At 44.8% G+C, this 17,814-nt stretch overlaps 4 protein-coding genes across 5 annotated transcripts; 3 read left to right on the top strand and 1 right to left on the bottom strand.

Moving 5' to 3' along the window:
* Positions 1-81: 81 nt before the first annotated feature.
* Positions 82-1,980, bottom strand: LOC125706833 (leukotriene B4 receptor 1-like). Of its 2 annotated transcripts, XM_048973673.1 has the most exons (2): positions 1,857-1,980; positions 82-1,191 (listed from the first exon to the last, which is right to left on the bottom strand). In XM_048973673.1, exons 1-2 carry the CDS (start codon positions 1,864-1,866, stop codon positions 263-265), a joined length of 939 nt encoding a protein of 312 aa, XP_048829630.1. In that variant the 5' UTR covers positions 1,867-1,980; the 3' UTR covers positions 82-262. The 2 variants fall into 2 exon arrangements, with proteins under 2 accessions (XP_048829630.1, XP_048829629.1); XM_048973672.1 differs by lacking the exon at positions 1,857-1,980 and having other exon boundaries at positions 82-1,442.
* LOC125706838 (leukotriene B4 receptor 1-like) lies at positions 1,688-6,601 on the top strand. The gene is made up of 2 exons (XM_048973682.1): positions 1,688-2,224; positions 4,940-6,601. The coding sequence occupies exon 2, from the start codon at positions 5,086-5,088 to the stop codon at positions 5,989-5,991; it is 906 nt and encodes a 301-aa protein (XP_048829639.1). The 5' UTR covers positions 1,688-2,224; positions 4,940-5,085; the 3' UTR covers positions 5,992-6,601.
* A 2,062-nt stretch (positions 6,602-8,663) lies between these two features.
* nudt21 (nudix hydrolase 21) lies at positions 8,664-11,956 on the top strand. The gene is made up of 7 exons (XM_048973683.1): positions 8,664-8,968; positions 9,119-9,319; positions 9,617-9,680; positions 9,889-9,978; positions 10,415-10,490; positions 11,227-11,341; positions 11,628-11,956. Exons 1-7 carry the CDS (start codon positions 8,850-8,852, stop codon positions 11,647-11,649), a joined length of 687 nt encoding a protein of 228 aa, XP_048829640.1. The 5' UTR covers positions 8,664-8,849; the 3' UTR covers positions 11,650-11,956.
* Positions 11,957-12,298: 342 nt separating this feature from the next.
* ogfod1 (2-oxoglutarate and iron-dependent oxygenase domain containing 1) lies at positions 12,299-17,779 on the top strand. The gene is made up of 13 exons (XM_048973670.1): positions 12,299-12,522; positions 12,664-12,809; positions 12,975-13,021; positions 13,794-13,894; positions 14,399-14,515; positions 14,642-14,733; positions 14,920-15,048; positions 15,548-15,661; positions 15,858-15,937; positions 16,114-16,373; positions 16,454-16,582; positions 17,278-17,336; positions 17,473-17,779. The coding sequence occupies exons 1-13, from the start codon at positions 12,366-12,368 to the stop codon at positions 17,632-17,634; spliced, it is 1,593 nt and encodes a 530-aa protein (XP_048829627.1). The 5' UTR covers positions 12,299-12,365; the 3' UTR covers positions 17,635-17,779.
* The last annotated feature ends 35 nt before the right edge of the window (positions 17,780-17,814 follow it).

Genomic DNA, 17,814 nt, shown 5'->3' with positions numbered 1-17,814 from the left:
TTATTTGTGAACAGTTTTTTTATATAACAGATTATAATAAATACATTTTCAACTACATCATATGGAATAAAATAGTCATAATAGCTACAAGCATTATTTATTAAAGCAATATAATATATACATATACATATAGACATAGACATATACATACAATACATAAACACTCATTTTATATATACATATATATATCTCCCATAATGCATGTCTGTATTTCATCATCTTTCTACTCAATTCAATTTTATTAATATGGAGCATTTACACATTACGTTGTCTCACAGTGCTTTACGTTAGTCATGCCCTCTTCTGTACTGATAAGCTGTACAGACATCTGACCCCTTCCACAGCCTAAATTTATACACTCTTCAGGTTTATGAGCCCTCCTCATACCTGGGGTTTCTTTGGGGACGACGAGCAGGTTAGACTGGGTGCACAGGGAGGGCTTCCGGGAGTCTGTGGGGGGCGTGTCAGGCTGCCGTAAGTCCCAAACCCTCTCCATCTTCTTCATGAAGCTACTGCTGCCTCTCAGGTTACGCGAGGCGAAGGCGTACAGGAAGGGATTGAGACAGCTGTTGAGGAAGGTGAGCGCTCCTGTCAGGTTGCGGAGATGTTCCCCGCCGTTCCTCAGCGCAGGGCTCCCCGATGGCGCCAGGACGGCACAGACGCGCAGGATGTTGACCACATGGGAGGGGAACCAGAGAATGAGGAACGCTGCCACCACCCAGGTGAGCAGCTTGTTTAATCTCCGGCTCGAGGTGAAGGGCAACTTTTTCACTCGGTGGATGAGGTTGGCGTAGGAGATGCTGATGAGCACGCTGGGGACCAGAAAGCCCAGGGCCGTCTCCAGCATGAGCAGTGCTGCCAGCTGCGCGTGGGACTCGTACCGTGGCTGGCACCTCAGCTGCCCCTTATCGATGACCAGCTTCCTTAGTGCCACGGTTGGGGAGCTGAGCAGCAGCGCCAGCACCCAGAGGCCGCCCAGCAACAAAAAACTCTTCATCTTCCAGGTACGCAGCTTCAAGGGGTATGCCACCTGTATGTATCGCTGCACGCTCATGGCTGTTACTGTCAGCACGCTCACGTATATGCAGCTGTACAGCGCATAGGAGAGCAGCTTGCAGAAGGCTTCGTTGTAAGGCCAGTCGCCCAGCAATGCCGGAATCCAAGGAACCGCCAGGAACAAGGAGAGCAGGTCTGCGAAAGCCAGGTTCAGCATCAGTCTGACGGTCATCGTGGCTTGCCTGATGTTCCGCAGGATTGCCACGATAACCAGCAAGTTGCCAGGAATCCCCACCAGTGAGCAGAGTGTTAGGAGTATACAGGGAGCCACGTTAACTACAGGTGTCCAGTGGGTGTGGGTTGAGTTTGAAGCATTGTGCTGCTGCATGCTTGAGAAGGACGATTCAATAAAGCTACAGCATCTGAATGCTGTGCTTCTTTTTTCTCTGCCAGCCAAACAGAAATACAGGCTGAAACTAGAGGGCGTGTGGCCTTCTTATTCTATTCCCGCCCCCCCCCGCCCCCCTTCACTAAAGCCTTGGCGCCATCTGCTGGCCAATCTGTGTAACACGGATCTGAGGAGAACAGTTGTACGCAGAATCTACTGAACCTGACTTCTGTATGTGTGCTGCGTTTTTTTTTATTTCCTCTGTTTCTTAATTTTAGTAGTTTTCAGGTGCCTCAGGGTGGCATTCTCTTTTATTTCAGATGATGCAAAACATCACCCCGACATGTTATGAAAAACGCAGCACACAAACGCAGCGCAGTAGATTTTGCGTACAACTGTTCTCCTCAGTCCACAAAGCTGACCATCCTAATCAATCCAATCACAGCTGGCAAGACTGTATTAAGCGGAATACCTGTCAGCATGGGTCTGGTGGGGGGTGATGAATATCCAGAAGACAATCAAGACTCTGTGCTCCCCCTGCCGCTCTCTTTAGCCTGCGATTATTACCCCGTTTACACTGTGAGAGGCGGTATTCTAACGGGTTGAGATACCTATATGCAATCGAGCCTTTCTGCGCATGTGCAGTTCCACCGTCTTGGGAGTAGGGTTAGGTTAAAGGGGTTATGGTTAGGGTGAGGGTTTTAGGGTTTTTGGGGGGTTGTGGTTAGGACTATCAGCACTACGGTAGCCTAACTCGACAGAACACCAGATGTGGAAATCGCGCCTACAAACCTCTGGGTATGAACCTTCCGATCACAGAAACAGTCCTCGTCCACAGAGGTAACTACAAGCCACCGTAAAGCAGATGCTTCTTGTTATCTAAGAGTTGAACCCAGACCATGGTGATGAGAGCGTCCAGACTACTTTACCACCAGGGGGCACCAGTTACATTATCCCAGACTGACAGATTTGTCCAATAAACACAACCATATCTATTCATCTAGTAGGGTCGACTGCTTGATCGCGCGATGATTAATGGATAATGTTTTATTTCTTTGGTGGCCATCTGGTCAAACGCGATAGGAAAATACCAGGTGGGACCACCCCAACCCCGGTCCGCAAACAGAGCGATGGGACCCTCGTCCGGTCTGCGGAAAAATATACCGTCGCGAATCGGTAGTTCGTTATAGTATTTTCTCTGCAGCAGTAGTTGGCCACCCCCGATTGAGACGATGAAGTAATGCCCAAACATCTCAGGCAAGCCAAAAAAATAAATGAATAAAATAAACGCTAACCTCTTGGCCCAGCTCTGCCTGTGATTGGTCAAACAGCCTCCACGTGACCACAGCAGCATGTTTCTAGATACACATACGGACAGTTTGAGCGCATGCATCTTCTACATTCAGATATGTCGGATCAGTCAGCCTCTCATTATACCCCTTTTTGTGTCAGGAATAATTCTGACAAGAGCAAAACACCATATAACAACGTTTCTGCAAGACTCTCAGTTATACTTAGAGTAATGTCGTGACAGCGCTGTGCTTAAAATGAGTAATTAGCAAGTAGTAAAAGACCGAAGCTCACGTGATACGACCTCGCTTCACTCGCTGGTGAAAAAGGAGGCTGCCCCTCCTAAAATAATAAAATAGTACAAACGTCGCTTTGCGTGATTTTCAGGGTTGGTGTCACTGATACCAATCTCGATACCGATATTCAGTGTAGGCCCAACCCTAACAATTAGCCCACGTAACAATAACCCAATAACCTGGAGTATGCGTGTACGGCGAATCGATCGTTTCAGCAATTCCCCGAGTGTCTGGGCCCCTTCTCCTTTCTTCCCCTGCCTGCCCGCTAGTACTTCATGTCCTGCTTCCTATAATAATAATAATAATAATAATAATAATAATAATAAATACATTTTATTTATAGAGCGCTTTTGAAGGTACTGAAATAATTTATTTATTTATTATTATTATTATTATTATTATTATTATAGCGCTAAGCACGCGCCTCATTGCAAAGTTGACATTGACGCGTCATCGATTATCATGTCCGCTGAGAGAACGACATTCTTTAAGTTTTTGGACACTGATCGTGTCTAATAAGGTAGCAGAGACCAGTCACTTGCTAAGGAGGCTGTCCTTGTATGTAGGTATATCTTTGATATTCTAAAGCTTTCAGAGCGCACTGATTATAATTTGACCAAGTATAGTACATTCTCAGTTGATTTTAGAAATTGTGTAATTGCACATAGTTGGATACTGTTGCTGAAAGTGCCCATTAACATCAGGGTTGCAAACTGGCGTGGCGCTTTCAGATTCTTACACAATGGTGGATCTAGAAAATTCTAGAGATTTAGGCAGGGTGGCATGGGAGAGCGGTATGTGGGAGTTCTAATATAGAAATACAATTGTACTACCATAGATAAATGTAAAAGATCCACAAATACATTTTTAGGATATTAATTTTAATATTATGTTAATACATACTTCCCCAAGTTTATCTTGATAAGCGACATCAGGAACAACATAAGTTGCTGCCTCTGCACTACCCCTCTGGTCATGTCTCGACACATTTTTCTAAAGTCTAAAGCTTAATATCCAAATAAAGTGCTTGTGCACGCTGGATCTCAGTGTTAACAGCTAAGTCCCACAGACGGCCATCTGCCATGGTTGTACGGCGCAGGTGATTGTTTTCTTATAATTTTCCAATCTGAAAAGCTGAACCCTTTACGTTTAAGCAGTGGGTGCCAGTGGAGACTGTAGGGTGTGACTGCAAACCAGTCCAGTCGCTCCTCTCCGCACATGCATGCAGGCGGATAGCTTAAGTTTAAGCGTTTTGGGGACCTGAGATTGCTGTTTCATTTAGATTACTCTCCCTGTATCGTTTGTTTCAGTAACTGGAGCAGTTTATGGACATAGTGGCGATTGCGGTTTTATGATTATTGTTTTAGGAACTGAAAAGTAGGGGGGCTTGTAGATCCGGCCGTTCTCTCACACTTACGCAAGAAATCTTGCGGCAAATCTATGCTATTTCCTTACGAATCTAAAATGAGCTACATCAAAAGGGGGCAGCTGGCAAACCCTACGGACTATTTACAAGGTAATTAAAGTCTTACGTGCATAGAAATGCGTGTGCAGACCCATCGCGGATTGGAAATCTCGCTCCAGCCAGCTGACCAAATGCTGCCCCGATGGTGCCCATCCTCCCGCGTGCCACGCCCCCTCATGTACCCGCGTGGAACCCCCGTGTTATTAGCCCTTTCTGGTTGCGTTAATTGCTGTTATGTATTTAAGAGCTTTTCTTGTGAATGTTTCCCCAGTCCGGCCATTAACGTCACTTAGTTACCCATGCCTGTTGTTTCGTGTTCTCAAGTGTGTTTCCCCCAATTTAACCCTACGTTACCCTCACTCCCTGGACTCTTGCTTCCCCGCCCCGTGGCCGCGAATCGTGACCGTCGGCAATCCAGTAATAGTTTGCAACAAAGAGGGGTATTTTGTCTGATTCAGTGTTTTCTCTGCTATTTGTCTGAAAACAGAATAAATTTAATTGCAGCTTAATTATGGAGGACACTCCCCCTCCTGGTGTGAGGAAGAAAAGGGGAAGATCATAAAGGGAAGAAAGTGTATTTCACAACACTTTGTGATAGATAAGCCTCACTCTAAGGCAGCAGCGCTATATCGTGAGGCTGCTTCCACACCATGCTGCCGCTTAACTCCTCCAGCTCTAACCACACCATCTTCAACAAGGGCAACATCGGCCCATGTGCGATTGTGAGCCTCTGTTGTTTGGTGGGCATCTGCGGTAACGTGGCAGTTGTCTTGGTGATAGCTCGCAAGTTCAGGAGAGGCGACAAGAACTTCACCCTGAAGCTGGTGCTGAACCTGGCCATGGCTGATCTCCTGTCCCTCGTCACGCTGCCTGTGTGGATCCACAGCTGGCTGTTTGGCTGGGTGCTGGGCGTCAAGGCCTGCAGGTTCTTCTCTTACTTGATCATCGGCAGCCTGTACTGCAGCGTGCTGACGGTCACCCTGATGAGCGTACAGAGATACCTGGCAGTCCTCTACACCAGGCAGTGGATGATGCTTCGTGGGGCTGGGGAGAGGATATTACTGGCTTCTCTGTGGGGGCTGTCAGGGATCCTGGCTTGTCCAGCCCTTGTGCTAGGAGATGTGGTTGGGGAGGAGATGCGTTGCCGTTGGAAATACAGATCAGTGGGTGAGATGGTTCTCACCATATCCATGGAGACGTTATGGGGCTTCATCGTCCCTTTCACCATCCTGGTCACTTCCTATGCATGCCTTCATCAGAAGGTAAATGAAACTGCTTTCTTCAGCAGCCCCAGGTTGACCAAACTGGTGACAAGCATTGTTGTGACCTTCTTCGTCTTGTGGTGTCCTCTTCACGTTGTCAACATCATGGGCATCTGTGGCCAACTGCTGAAGTCCGAGTACGTGAACAACATCTGCGAGACCGGCTGGGGAGTCACTCAGGCGCTGACGTTCATCAACAGCTGCGTGAATCCCTTTCTCTACGCCTTTGCTTTCCGGAAACGTAACAAAAAGACGGAGCAGTCAACCCAGTCCAAGATAACACAGTATACTTAAATATACAGTTCGTGATGCTCATTCGCAGTGTTCATTTTATGAACTCCATGATTTAAATCCATTTCCTAACCAATATTCCTGGTAAGGATTACAGTATTAAAATGCTAAAGCAAATTCTTACCATTGCTGTAATATTCTGCTTATTTTTATCTTTTCAAATATTTCAGTGTTTATGCATTTATCTTTTATTTGTTCTATCTATACAATATCAGCAATATATTAGTAATGACATTGTAACAGTCGTGACAATGATTTCTCAAGAGATTTAAATTTCTGTTTTTCTTTTTAATTATCTGATTCTGTGGCCATTCCCATGGAACCAGAACAGTGTTATTTGAGAGTATAAAATGTGGAAAGTGAAATGTATTTTTATGGTCCTTAACATTTTTCAAGGGGGTAACTTCTTTTATTAACCGTGGCACACAAAGTGAAAACATTATTATCCTCCAATAACATCACCTAAAACACCATATAATTATCAGTAAGAGTGATACTAATGTTAAATTGCCATCAAATTATTATATATTAACCTACCTCCTTCATATCACTGGTAATGTAACATGTCTTCTATTACAATAATAAAAGAATAAACATTTTTAATGAAAAAATACCATTATAGTACTGCATTATTTATTGCTACCTCGTTAATGTTTCCTAGTTAAATGAAGCGTTGTAAAACAAAGTCTTGGTCTACATTTTAATCAATTTAATGTGTTATGCTAAAGATATTTCTAATACAAAGTTCGAGATTCAAGGTTACTTTGTCATCAGCAGCTCCATACATGTACAAAGAGTGATGAAACAACGTTTCTCCATGGTCCTGGTGTAACACATAGTACATTTAACATCACTGTCACAGGACGTACAAGGTGCAAAGAGGAAGTAAATAGATAAGAAATAGTGCAGAGATGTTAACTTCGTAAGTGAGTAAAGTGCAGTTGCAATTTAGAGGTATTTTGTATATGCAGTTTAGAGGAATTTGACGAGAGTCAGTACAGATATTAGTGTGTGTTCAGAGTTCTGATGGTTTGTGGTATGAAGCTGTTGCACAGCCTGGTAGAGGCAGAGCAGAAGCTCCGATACCGTTTTCCGGACGGTAGAAGAGAAAAAAGTCCGTGTAGCAGGTGGGAAGGGTCCTGTACAATGTTTATGGCTCTGTTGTAGCAGCGGGTCTGGAAAATGCATTTTGGGGGGGTAGGGGCTCACCGATGATCTTCTCAGCTGCTCTCACTATCCGCTGAAGCATGTTACAGTTCCTGTACTAGACAGTGATGCAGCCACAGAGCATCGAAGATGCTGGTGTAATACTTTCTAAATGCATTACATACACTAACATATCAATACTACCACATTTATCTAATGCTTTTATCAAAAGCAATTTACAGTAGAATGCTCTCAATTACGAGTCTGCTTCCCTATCCATTAAGCCACCACTGCCCAGTAGAGGGAATAGTTACAAATTACAAGCGATCCCTGGGATTTGAACTAACAACCCTTAGAGTGCTTAGCAAAACACACTTTTTACTGAGCTACAGGATGAAGTACATCAATGACAAAAAAAAATGGCGTAATCATATTAATAAATAAATCGGGCTTAGGCATATGGTACAACAGCCTGAAAAGTACAAAACAGGCAATTTTACAGGAAAGAAATGAACGTCCTTCGAGAAGGAAGGAAGTGTTATGACATTGTGGTATCAAATTGTGGTTCATGCAGGCTATTAGAGGGCAGTCATGTGCAAGCGGGGGGGGGGGGGGGGGGAGGTTCAGGGAGCCCCAGCATCTCCCCCTTTGGCCGAAACGATTGAAAATGCACCACATTTAAGGGTGATTTTAAGGGTGATTCATTTTGGCCATCCATTAGCAAGTTTGATGTATTAATGGGTTGCTGATTTATTTTCTGAGCATTACATGTTCACTTATACAGTTTAATGGTACATACAAAAACAAAAATATCAACTCACCACAGCCTGGCCTTTCTCCTCATATAGTGCAAGCTCAAACATGTGCTCATATAGGAGGTAAAATGTAAGAAAAAATCAAACGTAGGTACAAATCTATGTCCTCCAGAATGACACCCAGTTGGTAGTGCCTCATGAATTCATAAAATTCCCATGGTAAAATTTCCATGGAAACCTTACATAAATTTACTAGAATAATTCCACCCTAGCTGTGACATTTAGGTGGTATGGTCAGAATTTGTTTTAAACAGCTTGAATCCATGGAGCCCATCTGTGTAACAAAGAACTAAAGAATCGTGGCCGTTTCTGTTTCAGGTGAAATAACTAACAACGCAAATAATGATCAAGCCTTACAATATGACTTCATCGATCCATCCATCCGTCTTCTGTAACTGTCATATTCAGAGTCGTGAGGGGTCCGGAGCCTATCCTAAAGGCAAAGGGCGCAAGGCAGGGAACAACCCAGGATGGGTTGGACTCATATATACGGCACCAATATACGGTAATATGATGGATAGTTGGAATATACATAAGTAGGCTAAGTGTAAAAGAAGTACAGAAAACAAGTTCGTTCTTGGAAGACAAGTCAGAAAGACCGGTCTTTCCAAGACTACAAGTACCGTCTTTACATTCTTTGTGTTGAGATTCACCCACTGGAAACAACTGCCGTAAATCGACACATGTTGTCGTAAAAAAAAAAACTGTTGTAAACTGGAAGCGTATTGAATTGTGACCCGGATGTGGAGGTTCTTCGTAGAAGGAGGGAAGTGTTATGATTTTACAGACGTTTATACTCTCCGGTGAGTGTTGATTATACACTGACTGGGTTGAGAGCAAGCAGATAAAGCTAGTGTTGTGGTTTGTTCCTGATCTGGTTACGTGAGCTGTTGTTCAGTCATGTCTGTCGTGCCACCCAACCGATCATCAACCGGTTGGCCGCGTGGAGTGAATCAATTCGGGAACAAATACATAAGCACCCCAACAAAACCGCTCACGCTGGAAAGGACCATTAACTTGTAAGTGAGATGTTGCTTTATTTAATATAGTGATTATATGCATCTGGTTTGTTATGTTCGGTTTCTTTGCCTGCCCCCTTCTCCTGAAGTCAGCCCGACATTATTTCGCAGAGGTTTTGGGGCGACCTGACGGTGTTTGGCTGTTCTCAGGTACCCCCTGACCAACTACACGTTCGGCACGAAAGAACCTCTCTATGAGAAAGACAGCTCGGTCGCGGCGCGTTTCCAGCGGATGCGGGAGGAGTTCGAGAAAATCGGCATGAGGAGGACAGTGGAGGGCGTCCTGATTGTGCATGAACACAGACTGCCGCACGTTCTGCTCCTGCAGCTGGGAACCACTTTCTTTAAGCTGTGAGTCGGTGTGGGACCGCGCTGAAATGCACTTTATTTGGCGCGACTTAGTTACTGTTTTTGGGGGGGGGGGCGGCATGGTGGTGCAGTAGTTAGCCTCACACCTCTGGGACCCGGGTTCGAGTCTCCGCCTGAGTGTGTGGAGTTTGTATGTTCTCCCCATGTCGTCGTGGGGTTTCCTCCGATTCATGTATGCTAATGCTGTGAAATTAACACTGAATTGTGCATAATTTTTGAAGTTTGCATTTCAATAAGTTTGTTTTTCTTTTGCATGAACGTGTGTGTTTTGCACTGCAGACCCGGTGGAGAGCTGAACCCCGGCGAGGACGAAGTGGAAGGGCTGAAGCGACTGATGACAGAGGTACTGACACTGCTTAGCTGTGACGGGAGGCAGATTTGGGCATAACTAAGTACTTTGTTTTATTTCAGTGGGTAAATTTCTCAGAGCGCCTCACAGGTGTTATCCCAGTGATTAACTCATGATCTGCAATGGCTCCCAGTTATTCGTGCGGCTAGTTGCATGGATGATTTGAATCATGGCACTTAGTGTCGGAAGTGTCTGTCTCCAGATTCTGGGACGTCAGGATGGGGTGAAACAGGACTGGGTTATTGACGACTGCATTGGGAATTGGTGGAGGCCAAACTTTGAACCCCCCCAGGTAGGCGCTGGGTAGCTCACGAAGCACATAACCGAATTTCTCTGTGCTGCTCCTTTTTTAAGAACCCAAATCCAGGAATTCGGCTAAATCTTGTAAGCTGCCTGTGTTTCCATCTGCTGAGTCTGAACAAAGTGGCTCAGTACAGTACTTAACGTGACATAAGATGGTCAGCAATGATTGCAGTGTGTTTCCTGTAAATGTCAGGAAAATGAATCTGTCTTAGTAAAGATTAATTCTCCTTGGTACCATTAAACTGTAGCTGTAGTTTTTATACCAAAATGAAGAAAATAAAAGCAAGTTTTATTTTTCCAACCATATCACATGATGCCATGATGTAATGTGAAAGCTGCCGTCTTTGTGTTCTGAGGGTAGTTGTGATGTTGATATTTTAAACCACTGATCTCGTTTGACCTTTGACCCCCGGCCCTCCCCCCAGTACCCTTACATTCCAGCACACATCACCAAGCCCAAAGAGCATAAAAAGCTGTTCTTGGTCCAGCTGCAAGAGAAAGGTAAGGGCCTCTGGTCCTTGTCCTGCACCATGCTGGCTGAACACGAATGAGATTGTGTACTTTAGTGCAGTGATTCCCAACCGGGGGTACGCGTACCCCTAGTGGTACGCGAGCACATTACAGGGGGTACGTGGAAAAAATTTTTATATTTAATTTCCCTGATGATGGGTAAATATTATCAGCCATTCCATTAGCTGTGCCCTGGTATAGAAAGAAAATCTATCTGGGATGTGTTGCTTAATGAATAACAAACCCAGCTTTTATCAATGAAAAGAGCAAAAAAAGACATAAACTATTGAATCATCAACACATTTGACAAAGGGGGTACTTGTGGTATGAGAAAATCTCTCAGGGGGTACACAATTCAAAAAAGGTTGGGAAACGCTGCTTTAGTGGTTAAATATGAAGATGATCCTCATTCAGAAATATTCATTGAATTTGTGCCTTTTCAGTTTCATGCTGGCATTGATAACATAGCTCTCTGACTGGTGATAGTCGTTCCCATTTTTTTACAGCTGCGCTTATGATTAGTGATTTTCATTACACACTTACGGAAAATTGCCTGATCTTTGTCTACACAAAATCTTTAAATGAAGCAGTAAATCAGAACCAATGCAAAAATTAAAATGTCCACTTTGATATTTTTGGTAAGAAATGCTCAGACGTGTAAGCAGATGTTACGACTGTGGATGTGTTTGTGACTGTGTATATGTGCGTGTGCGTGTGCATGCTGCAGCCCTCTTTGCAGTTCCTAAGAACTACAAGCTGGTCGCTGCACCCCTGTTCGAGCTCTATGACAACGCCCCAGGCTATGGACCAATCATATCCAGCCTTCCACAGCTACTGAGCAGGTGAGACATGTTCAGTTTGTATTTGCTTCTTTTCAAAATGTGGAACAGGAAGGCAGCCAAGAGTCCCTGGTTAAGCAGGTGGCTGGCAACCCTCTGCTCAGTTTAAAATCCAGCAGAACAAAGGATGCTTAACCTTAATTTCCTAGTGTAACCTGTAACCTAGTATGAATCCATTAAAAATGTAATGGGCATCCGTTTCTGCATGTCAAACAACTAAATGCAAGCATATTGATGAGGCAGTGAGATATGTGTGCAGTTGTAGTGAAAATGTATTTGGTGTTTGTAGGTTCAACTTTATTTACAACTGAGTGGTTTGCGCAGTGGTGCCGTCTTCGTACATCATGCATGGACTTCGTGAAGTTACAGCTGGCAGCCAAGTAGAGCTGCAGAAGCAAGATGTCTTTGTCAAGATGTTCGCTACCGGTGAATTTGATTTGGAATATGTGATTGACATGTACTGAATTAAAAACTTATGCTTTTTGTTTTAATTTTTTTTAAGTTCTGTGTTTTGTCTTTTTCCTTTTGGAGAGTACAGTTGTTTAGTAAATAAAAATGTCCTGTTGTGTTTTTATTTGTAAACTTACATTTTTAAAAATAAATGTCTTTTGGTAAAGACATCTTATGTTTGTGTTAAAAGTTTGTAAATATTGACCTGAATTTGTGGGCAAAAGTTTACGAGAGCAGTTTAAAATAGTGAATAAAAATCATTACGTATTTAAACTGGGGATTAAAAAAGCGAGGGGCCGTTTTGCGTGCGTGCAAATAAATATACACGGAAATTACCTCTATGGGTAACATCGTCGTGCAAAAATGTTTACTTTTGGAGGTTTTTTAACCCATAATATTAATCATATATGAGAATAATGTTAAACTTGACGCCGATTTTCTTAATGCAAGATGTGGTAAACACGCTATTTCAGACGACGCCATAAAGGATTATGGGACTCGTAGTTTTTTTTTAATATTGGTTACGCAAAATTTCCGCGACTCGACCGACTTGAACGCACGTTGTTCATCGTGTGTTATGACTTCGAAACGCAAGAAAAGTGATGGGACCTCTGCAGGAGGGAAGAAAAAAGAGAAAAGAGAGGAGATCGCGGAAATCTCGGGAATAATCCAGGATGCAGATATAAAAGAAAAAGTGAAGGAAGCGTGGCACAGGAGGAAAACATTCTCACATGGTCAGTTTATTAGCTGGCTAGCTTCAGAACTGCCAGTAAAAAGCCCGTAATAAAAATTCGTCATTAATACTGACATTGATAACCGATAAAGACCAACGTTAAGCGTTGGAGTATGTAAATATAGCAATGGTTGCTTTACAGGCGGTTTGGTGCTGGACTGTCATCCCTTCCCACACTGCGTGCTGAATAACTTCATTCAGAACGAGGGTTTCCTGGAGAATCTACAGAAGGAACTTCTGGCTTTAAATTTTCATGAAAAATCCAACGACCTGTACAAATTCAAACAGGTAAACGGGAAAACTGCGTCACACAGCAACCTCACTAAGAATATTATAACAAAGTATATATAATAAAGTTTATAATACACATTACTGTTTTTTCTTTGTTGGAGGGTGGTTTATTTAAGGCTGGTAGTGATAGTGTTGTTATTGTTTTGGACACTTTCTTGGCAGTCGGATGACCTGAAGCAGAGGAAGGGTGCTCACATTGTTGGGTTAAGGTACGTCTGTTTCAACTGATGTGTGCATGACTGTATTGGTAACAGTTTTATATGCTTTCCCACATTCAGGGAAGGAAGGGGGGGATCTATATCTTTGTAGGAGGACAAAAGTCCAAGTCTTTAGAGTGCTGGTGCTCACTATCCTGCCGTACGGCTGCAGGACATGGACGCTATCTAGGGAGTCGAAGACTGGACTTCTTTGGTACTTTGGAGAGTCCTTGGGTGTCACTGGTTTGACTTTGTGTCAAACGAGCAGCTGCTCAGGGAGTCTCGATTGAGCCACATTACCAGCATTATGAGAGACCGTCAGTTACGGCACTACGGCCATGAAGGGTATTTCCCCGAGGGTGATCCGGCTCGCAGGATCCTCATTGCTGAGGACCTAAGTGGCTGGACCAGGCCGAGGGGACGCCCACGTAACACCTGGCTGCGGCAGATAAATGGCCAATTCCGGAGGGTGGGACTGAACCACATGTTGGTCAGGGGGGGTCGCCAACTGGGATCCCAGAATGTTTTGCCGTATAGCGGGTGTGGCAGCGCACTGTACCAGTGCACACTCCCCAGCCTGACCTTCTGTATTAAGGATTCAGTTTAGACAACCTATCTTGTTTTAATGTCCGTATTACTGCAGCAAAACATGATCACTGGAGAAAAGCGGAGACTCTGTATATCCATGTTAAAGTGTATAGTATCTCTGAAGCGCAGATTATTGATATGTCAAGTTAGGCCATGTGAGCGTTGTATCACAGGGGAAACTCTTGCCCTTATGCAGAACTGTGATCTTCGAGCAGTTTCGCCAGTGGCTCAGCGATGTGCTGGACACAGAGCTGGAGGCTGTGGTGGACATTTCCTGTGCCAAGTATGAGTACACAGGTGAGCGGTTTCTTCCCCTGACTGTGAATTCATCAGGATACATTGTTTTCCACAATCGCCATTTATTCTGATGTTATTCTGAGAGATGACGTCTTCTAAAAATGGACGCTGTGAACTTTCTCCAGTACCGATTCCTGTGCTGTACTGAATTATATACACGCCATATACCGCTTTTCATGCATTATTCCGTGTTATTTTCCTTAATATCTAAACATAGAATATTTCCTGTCACAGGTTAGTCCATTTTTCATTCACATATTAACATTCATTGAATGTCCCTATTGTAAGTGATTCCACCAAAACACTTAACGTGCCTTGCTTCAGTAGAATACAATTTGTATAAGAACTGTTCCTTAAACAAATTGCCCATTAAACTAAACATTTAATGTGAAGTGGAACACGTGTAGTTGATCTGGAACGTGATGCATAGGGGTTGTTGTAATGTAGACAATTACCCCTTCATGTAGATGTTGGGTTGTATCAACCACTTTCTTAAACCTACAGATGTGCTGCTGTGTCACGATGATGAACTAGAGGGCAGGAGGGTGGCTTTCATCTTCTACCTCGTCCCCCCCTGGGAGGCTAGTGATGGGGGGACTCTAGACCTTTACAGTGTGGATGGTCAGTACCATAACGACCCTCTCTGGCACTTTTCTATATTCAGTCTCGCTGGTGTCACCCGTCACCGGATGGATGGTGGTCTGTCCCGCTAGCAGGGTCGATCTTCTCGTCTCTGGTTGTTTTCAGAGAACTACCAGCCCAAGGACGTTGTGAAGTCTTTGGTCCCCCAGTGGAACACCCTGATTTTCTTTGAGGTCTCCCCTGTCTCTTTTCACCAGGTGAGGGTTATACTGCTCTTCACCTGACGATAAACACAGACCAGATTTGGGGTGAAAGTGTTGAATTCTCATGGAAGATCTAAAATCCTTCAAATGAGGCTCCCTATCCAGACTGTCGTGAGACGAACCCAAAACTAACAGACGTGGAAAAGTCTTTAGCTGTGCCTCTGCTCTCCGGCCACACAGGTGGCAGAGATAATCTCAGAAGACAAGTGTCGCCTGTCGATGGGTGGCTGGTTTCACGGCACATCTCTGGAGCGACCCCCTCGCTACGTGGAGCCCCCCATCCCCCGGAATCCGCACCTCCCTCGCGATGTAAGTGAAGGCTGGTGGATGGTCTGCCCTTCCCAGGTTCCACCTTCAGTCCTGTTTACCTCAGAGCTGTTTTCTTGTGATCCGCGTGGCAGACTCAAATCATTTGTCTAAAGCAGGGGTCTTAAAGTCTCCTATTCAAACTGGGCTGTGACGGTTTTTCTTTTGTATCACTATAAAATCTGGCCCATCAAGATGAAAAACAATGCAATGTCATGAATGTCGGTGAGGTAGCTTTTTTCCAGCTGGGAGGGAGCAAAATCATGGACTGTCTGGGGGTTCCTGATGACCCGGTTGAGAATCATTTGTCTGAATCAGTGTTTCCCAGTCCGGCTCTCAGGGACCCCCAGTCGGTCCATGATTTTGCTCCCTCTGAGCTCCTGGAATAAAGGATTTAAAGAGTTTGGTGATGATCAGAGACACTGTATAAATGAAGAGTAAAAGAAGACGAGAAGTACTTTTTATGTCCACTCACAGTGACTTTGTATCTGTTCTTCTTCAGGAGGAGCTCCTGTTGGAGTGGGTCAACCCCGTGTATCTGGACATGGCCTACCAGGCCCAGATGCAGGAGGAGTTTGAGGAGAGCTCTGAGATCCTCCTCAAAAACTTCCTCAAGGTGAGTCACGGGCCTGATGACGGTCATCACTGCAACTTTACAGTAGCGCAGTTGGTCTAGGACTAGCCTCCTACATCGGTGAAGTTACTGTTCTTAAAATGTCCGTTTTATGTGAATTTGTGGCTCTGCTCATGTCTGACATATGACAACCTATAGAATGGCTAATGTACATGGTGTAATTGGAAATTCTTCACAGGAAGACAAGTTTAAAGAAGTGAATGAAGCCCTGAAGAAGGCTGAGATCCAGTGGACCAGAAGAGGTCCTCCCAATAAGAGGTGATCTCTTTCTTTCCCAGAAAGATTCTGCCATTTTGGTAGATTCCTATCTTCCAGAATAGCCTGTTAACTAATCCATTACTACATTATATGCGTCAGTCACAAAGAATCTTATCATGGTCAAGTTTTATGTGGTATTTTCTGATTGGTGCACCGTCCGACGAATCGGGTTGCAGGAGCTATGAACGGGCTGCGCTCCAGGGCCTTCCCCCGTGCGTGAGTGGCTGCTGGGAGCTCCTGTCTTCCGAGGCCTTCTTCCTGTTACTCTCCAACTTCACGGGCCTCAAACTGCACTTTCTGGCACCTGGGAGTGACGATGAGGAGGAGGAGGAGGAGGAGGAAGAAGAGCAGGACTGTGCGGCAGGATCGACTAGGTCCCCCGAAGCAGCACCATCGGAAAAGCAATGCGGCAAGCGAAAAGAGAAGAAGAGCAGGGGTCAGTCACCGCCGATAAGGTCGCCTCCTGTTTTCAGGCCCTGTTGGCTGTCCGTTGACCTTTGACCTTTGTTGGCCCAGAGCCTAGCACTCCAGTCTGCAGAGGGGAATTGCGTCGCTGGGGAGCGGGCGACTACACCCTCATCCATGACACAGACCTGGATAACATGGAGCTTGCCCTGGACCTGCTGCTCTACTGCGGCTGCGAGAGTGAGTACTGCCTTCTACCTCCAGGAACGTTAAGAGGCAACCTTCAGGCTACCAGTAGCTGTCCTTAGCCACTGCACCCCCCACCTGTCATTAATTAGGGTAGCATATAATAGACATAGAGTTTAGCTGTTTGCGCAGTTGCCCTGTTTAACTGGACCCGTTTAGGTGGGGCAGTTAGTTTCATTCCAAGGGAACTGGCAGTGATGGCCTGATATTCAATGTCAGTGAAAAGGGTAGCAGTTTGCACCTTTGCTTGTCACTGGTGCTGTACCCTAAAGGGACTGCCAGTTGTACCCTTAGCTGTACGTAATTGGACATTTTAAATGGACTGAGGAACATGTTTGTACCATTGATGTTGTTTGTACCTCGGGGATGTTCCGCAGAGTCCATTTCTGTACTTTAAAAGGTATTATTACCTACAGTTAATGGAACAATTGTTGGACCCTTGAGGGTACAGTGACAAGCAACGGTACAAACCGGTACCGTTTTTTTCTGAGAGTGTAGCTGTAAGTTTTTTTTTTGATATCGCTACCATCACTGCCTTTCAAGGGCACTGACATCTCGAAAAAGTTTGGGGAATGAGTAAGTTGGAGACAGAGGGAAGAAAGTTAAGCTGATGAATGAAGGTGGATTAAAGGAGCAGGTTTAAGTGAAGTAGTTTACAGATGGAAACGTCTTCCGGCGTGTTCTTGCAGATTGGCAGTCTGATCTTGGAGGATTCACGTCATACATCGCCAGCGGAGAGGACGAGGAGGTGAGTGATCGTCTGAATCCCTGCTACGGGGATGAGTGTTATCAGAGAGCAGTGTGCTACAGTGTGCTACAGTGTGCTGCAGTGTGCTGCAGTGTGCTGCAGTGTGCTTTTTCTCACTGTCTGCTGTGGGTCTTAGCTCCTCACGGTGTCCCCCGAGGACAACGCCCTTGGGTTGGTCTACAGGGACAAGGAGACGCTCAGGTTCGTCAAGCATGTGAATCACAGAAGCTCCCAGTCACTGGAGGACGGCCGTGACCGGAGGCATTTCTATGATTTCTCTTTTGTCTATTATGAATAAATGGACCCTCTCTGTCAGGGAGACCCCCCCCCCTTGAGGACAATGGTCATGTGGTTTACGGTAGAGGAGGTCGAACATGATGGAGCTGGTTAAAACTGTATTTTTTGAATTACTGCCCAGTAAACCCACAAGTGGCTACATGGTGTTGCAGAAGTTTGTCTCTATTATTGACTCATGTGC

This window comes from Brienomyrus brachyistius, chromosome 13 (assembly GCF_023856365.1).
Source record: "Brienomyrus brachyistius isolate T26 chromosome 13, BBRACH_0.4, whole genome shotgun sequence".
NCBI lineage: Eukaryota > Metazoa > Chordata > Actinopteri > Osteoglossiformes > Mormyridae > Brienomyrus > Brienomyrus brachyistius.
The sequence above is the reverse complement of the archived record's forward strand: the minus strand, read 5'-3'. Positions and strand labels throughout refer to the sequence as shown.

Excerpts from the sequence above, each read along its gene's own strand:
- LOC125706833 (XM_048973672.1), bottom strand. The coding sequence starts at position 1,384 with ATGCAGCAGCACAATGCTTCAAACTCAACCCACACCCACTGGACACCT.
- LOC125706838 (XM_048973682.1), top strand. The coding sequence starts at position 5,086 with ATGCTGCCGCTTAACTCCTCCAGCTCTAACCACACCATCTTCAACAAG.
- nudt21 (XM_048973683.1), top strand. The coding sequence starts at position 8,850 with ATGTCTGTCGTGCCACCCAACCGATCATCAACCGGTTGGCCGCGTGGA. Across the intron at positions 9,320-9,616 it reads GGAACCACTTTCTTTAAGCT|ACCCGGTGGAGAGCTGAACC; the intron begins GTGAGTCGGTGT and ends TTTGCACTGCAG. Across the intron at positions 9,979-10,414 it reads CAAACTTTGAACCCCCCCAG|TACCCTTACATTCCAGCACA; the intron begins GTAGGCGCTGGG and ends CCCTCCCCCCAG.
- ogfod1 (XM_048973670.1), top strand. The coding sequence starts at position 12,366 with ATGACTTCGAAACGCAAGAAAAGTGATGGGACCTCTGCAGGAGGGAAG. Across the intron at positions 13,022-13,793 it reads GCTCACATTGTTGGGTTAAG|AACTGTGATCTTCGAGCAGT; the intron begins GTACGTCTGTTT and ends GCCCTTATGCAG. Across the intron at positions 15,049-15,547 it reads ATCCGCACCTCCCTCGCGAT|GAGGAGCTCCTGTTGGAGTG; the intron begins GTAAGTGAAGGC and ends GTTCTTCTTCAG.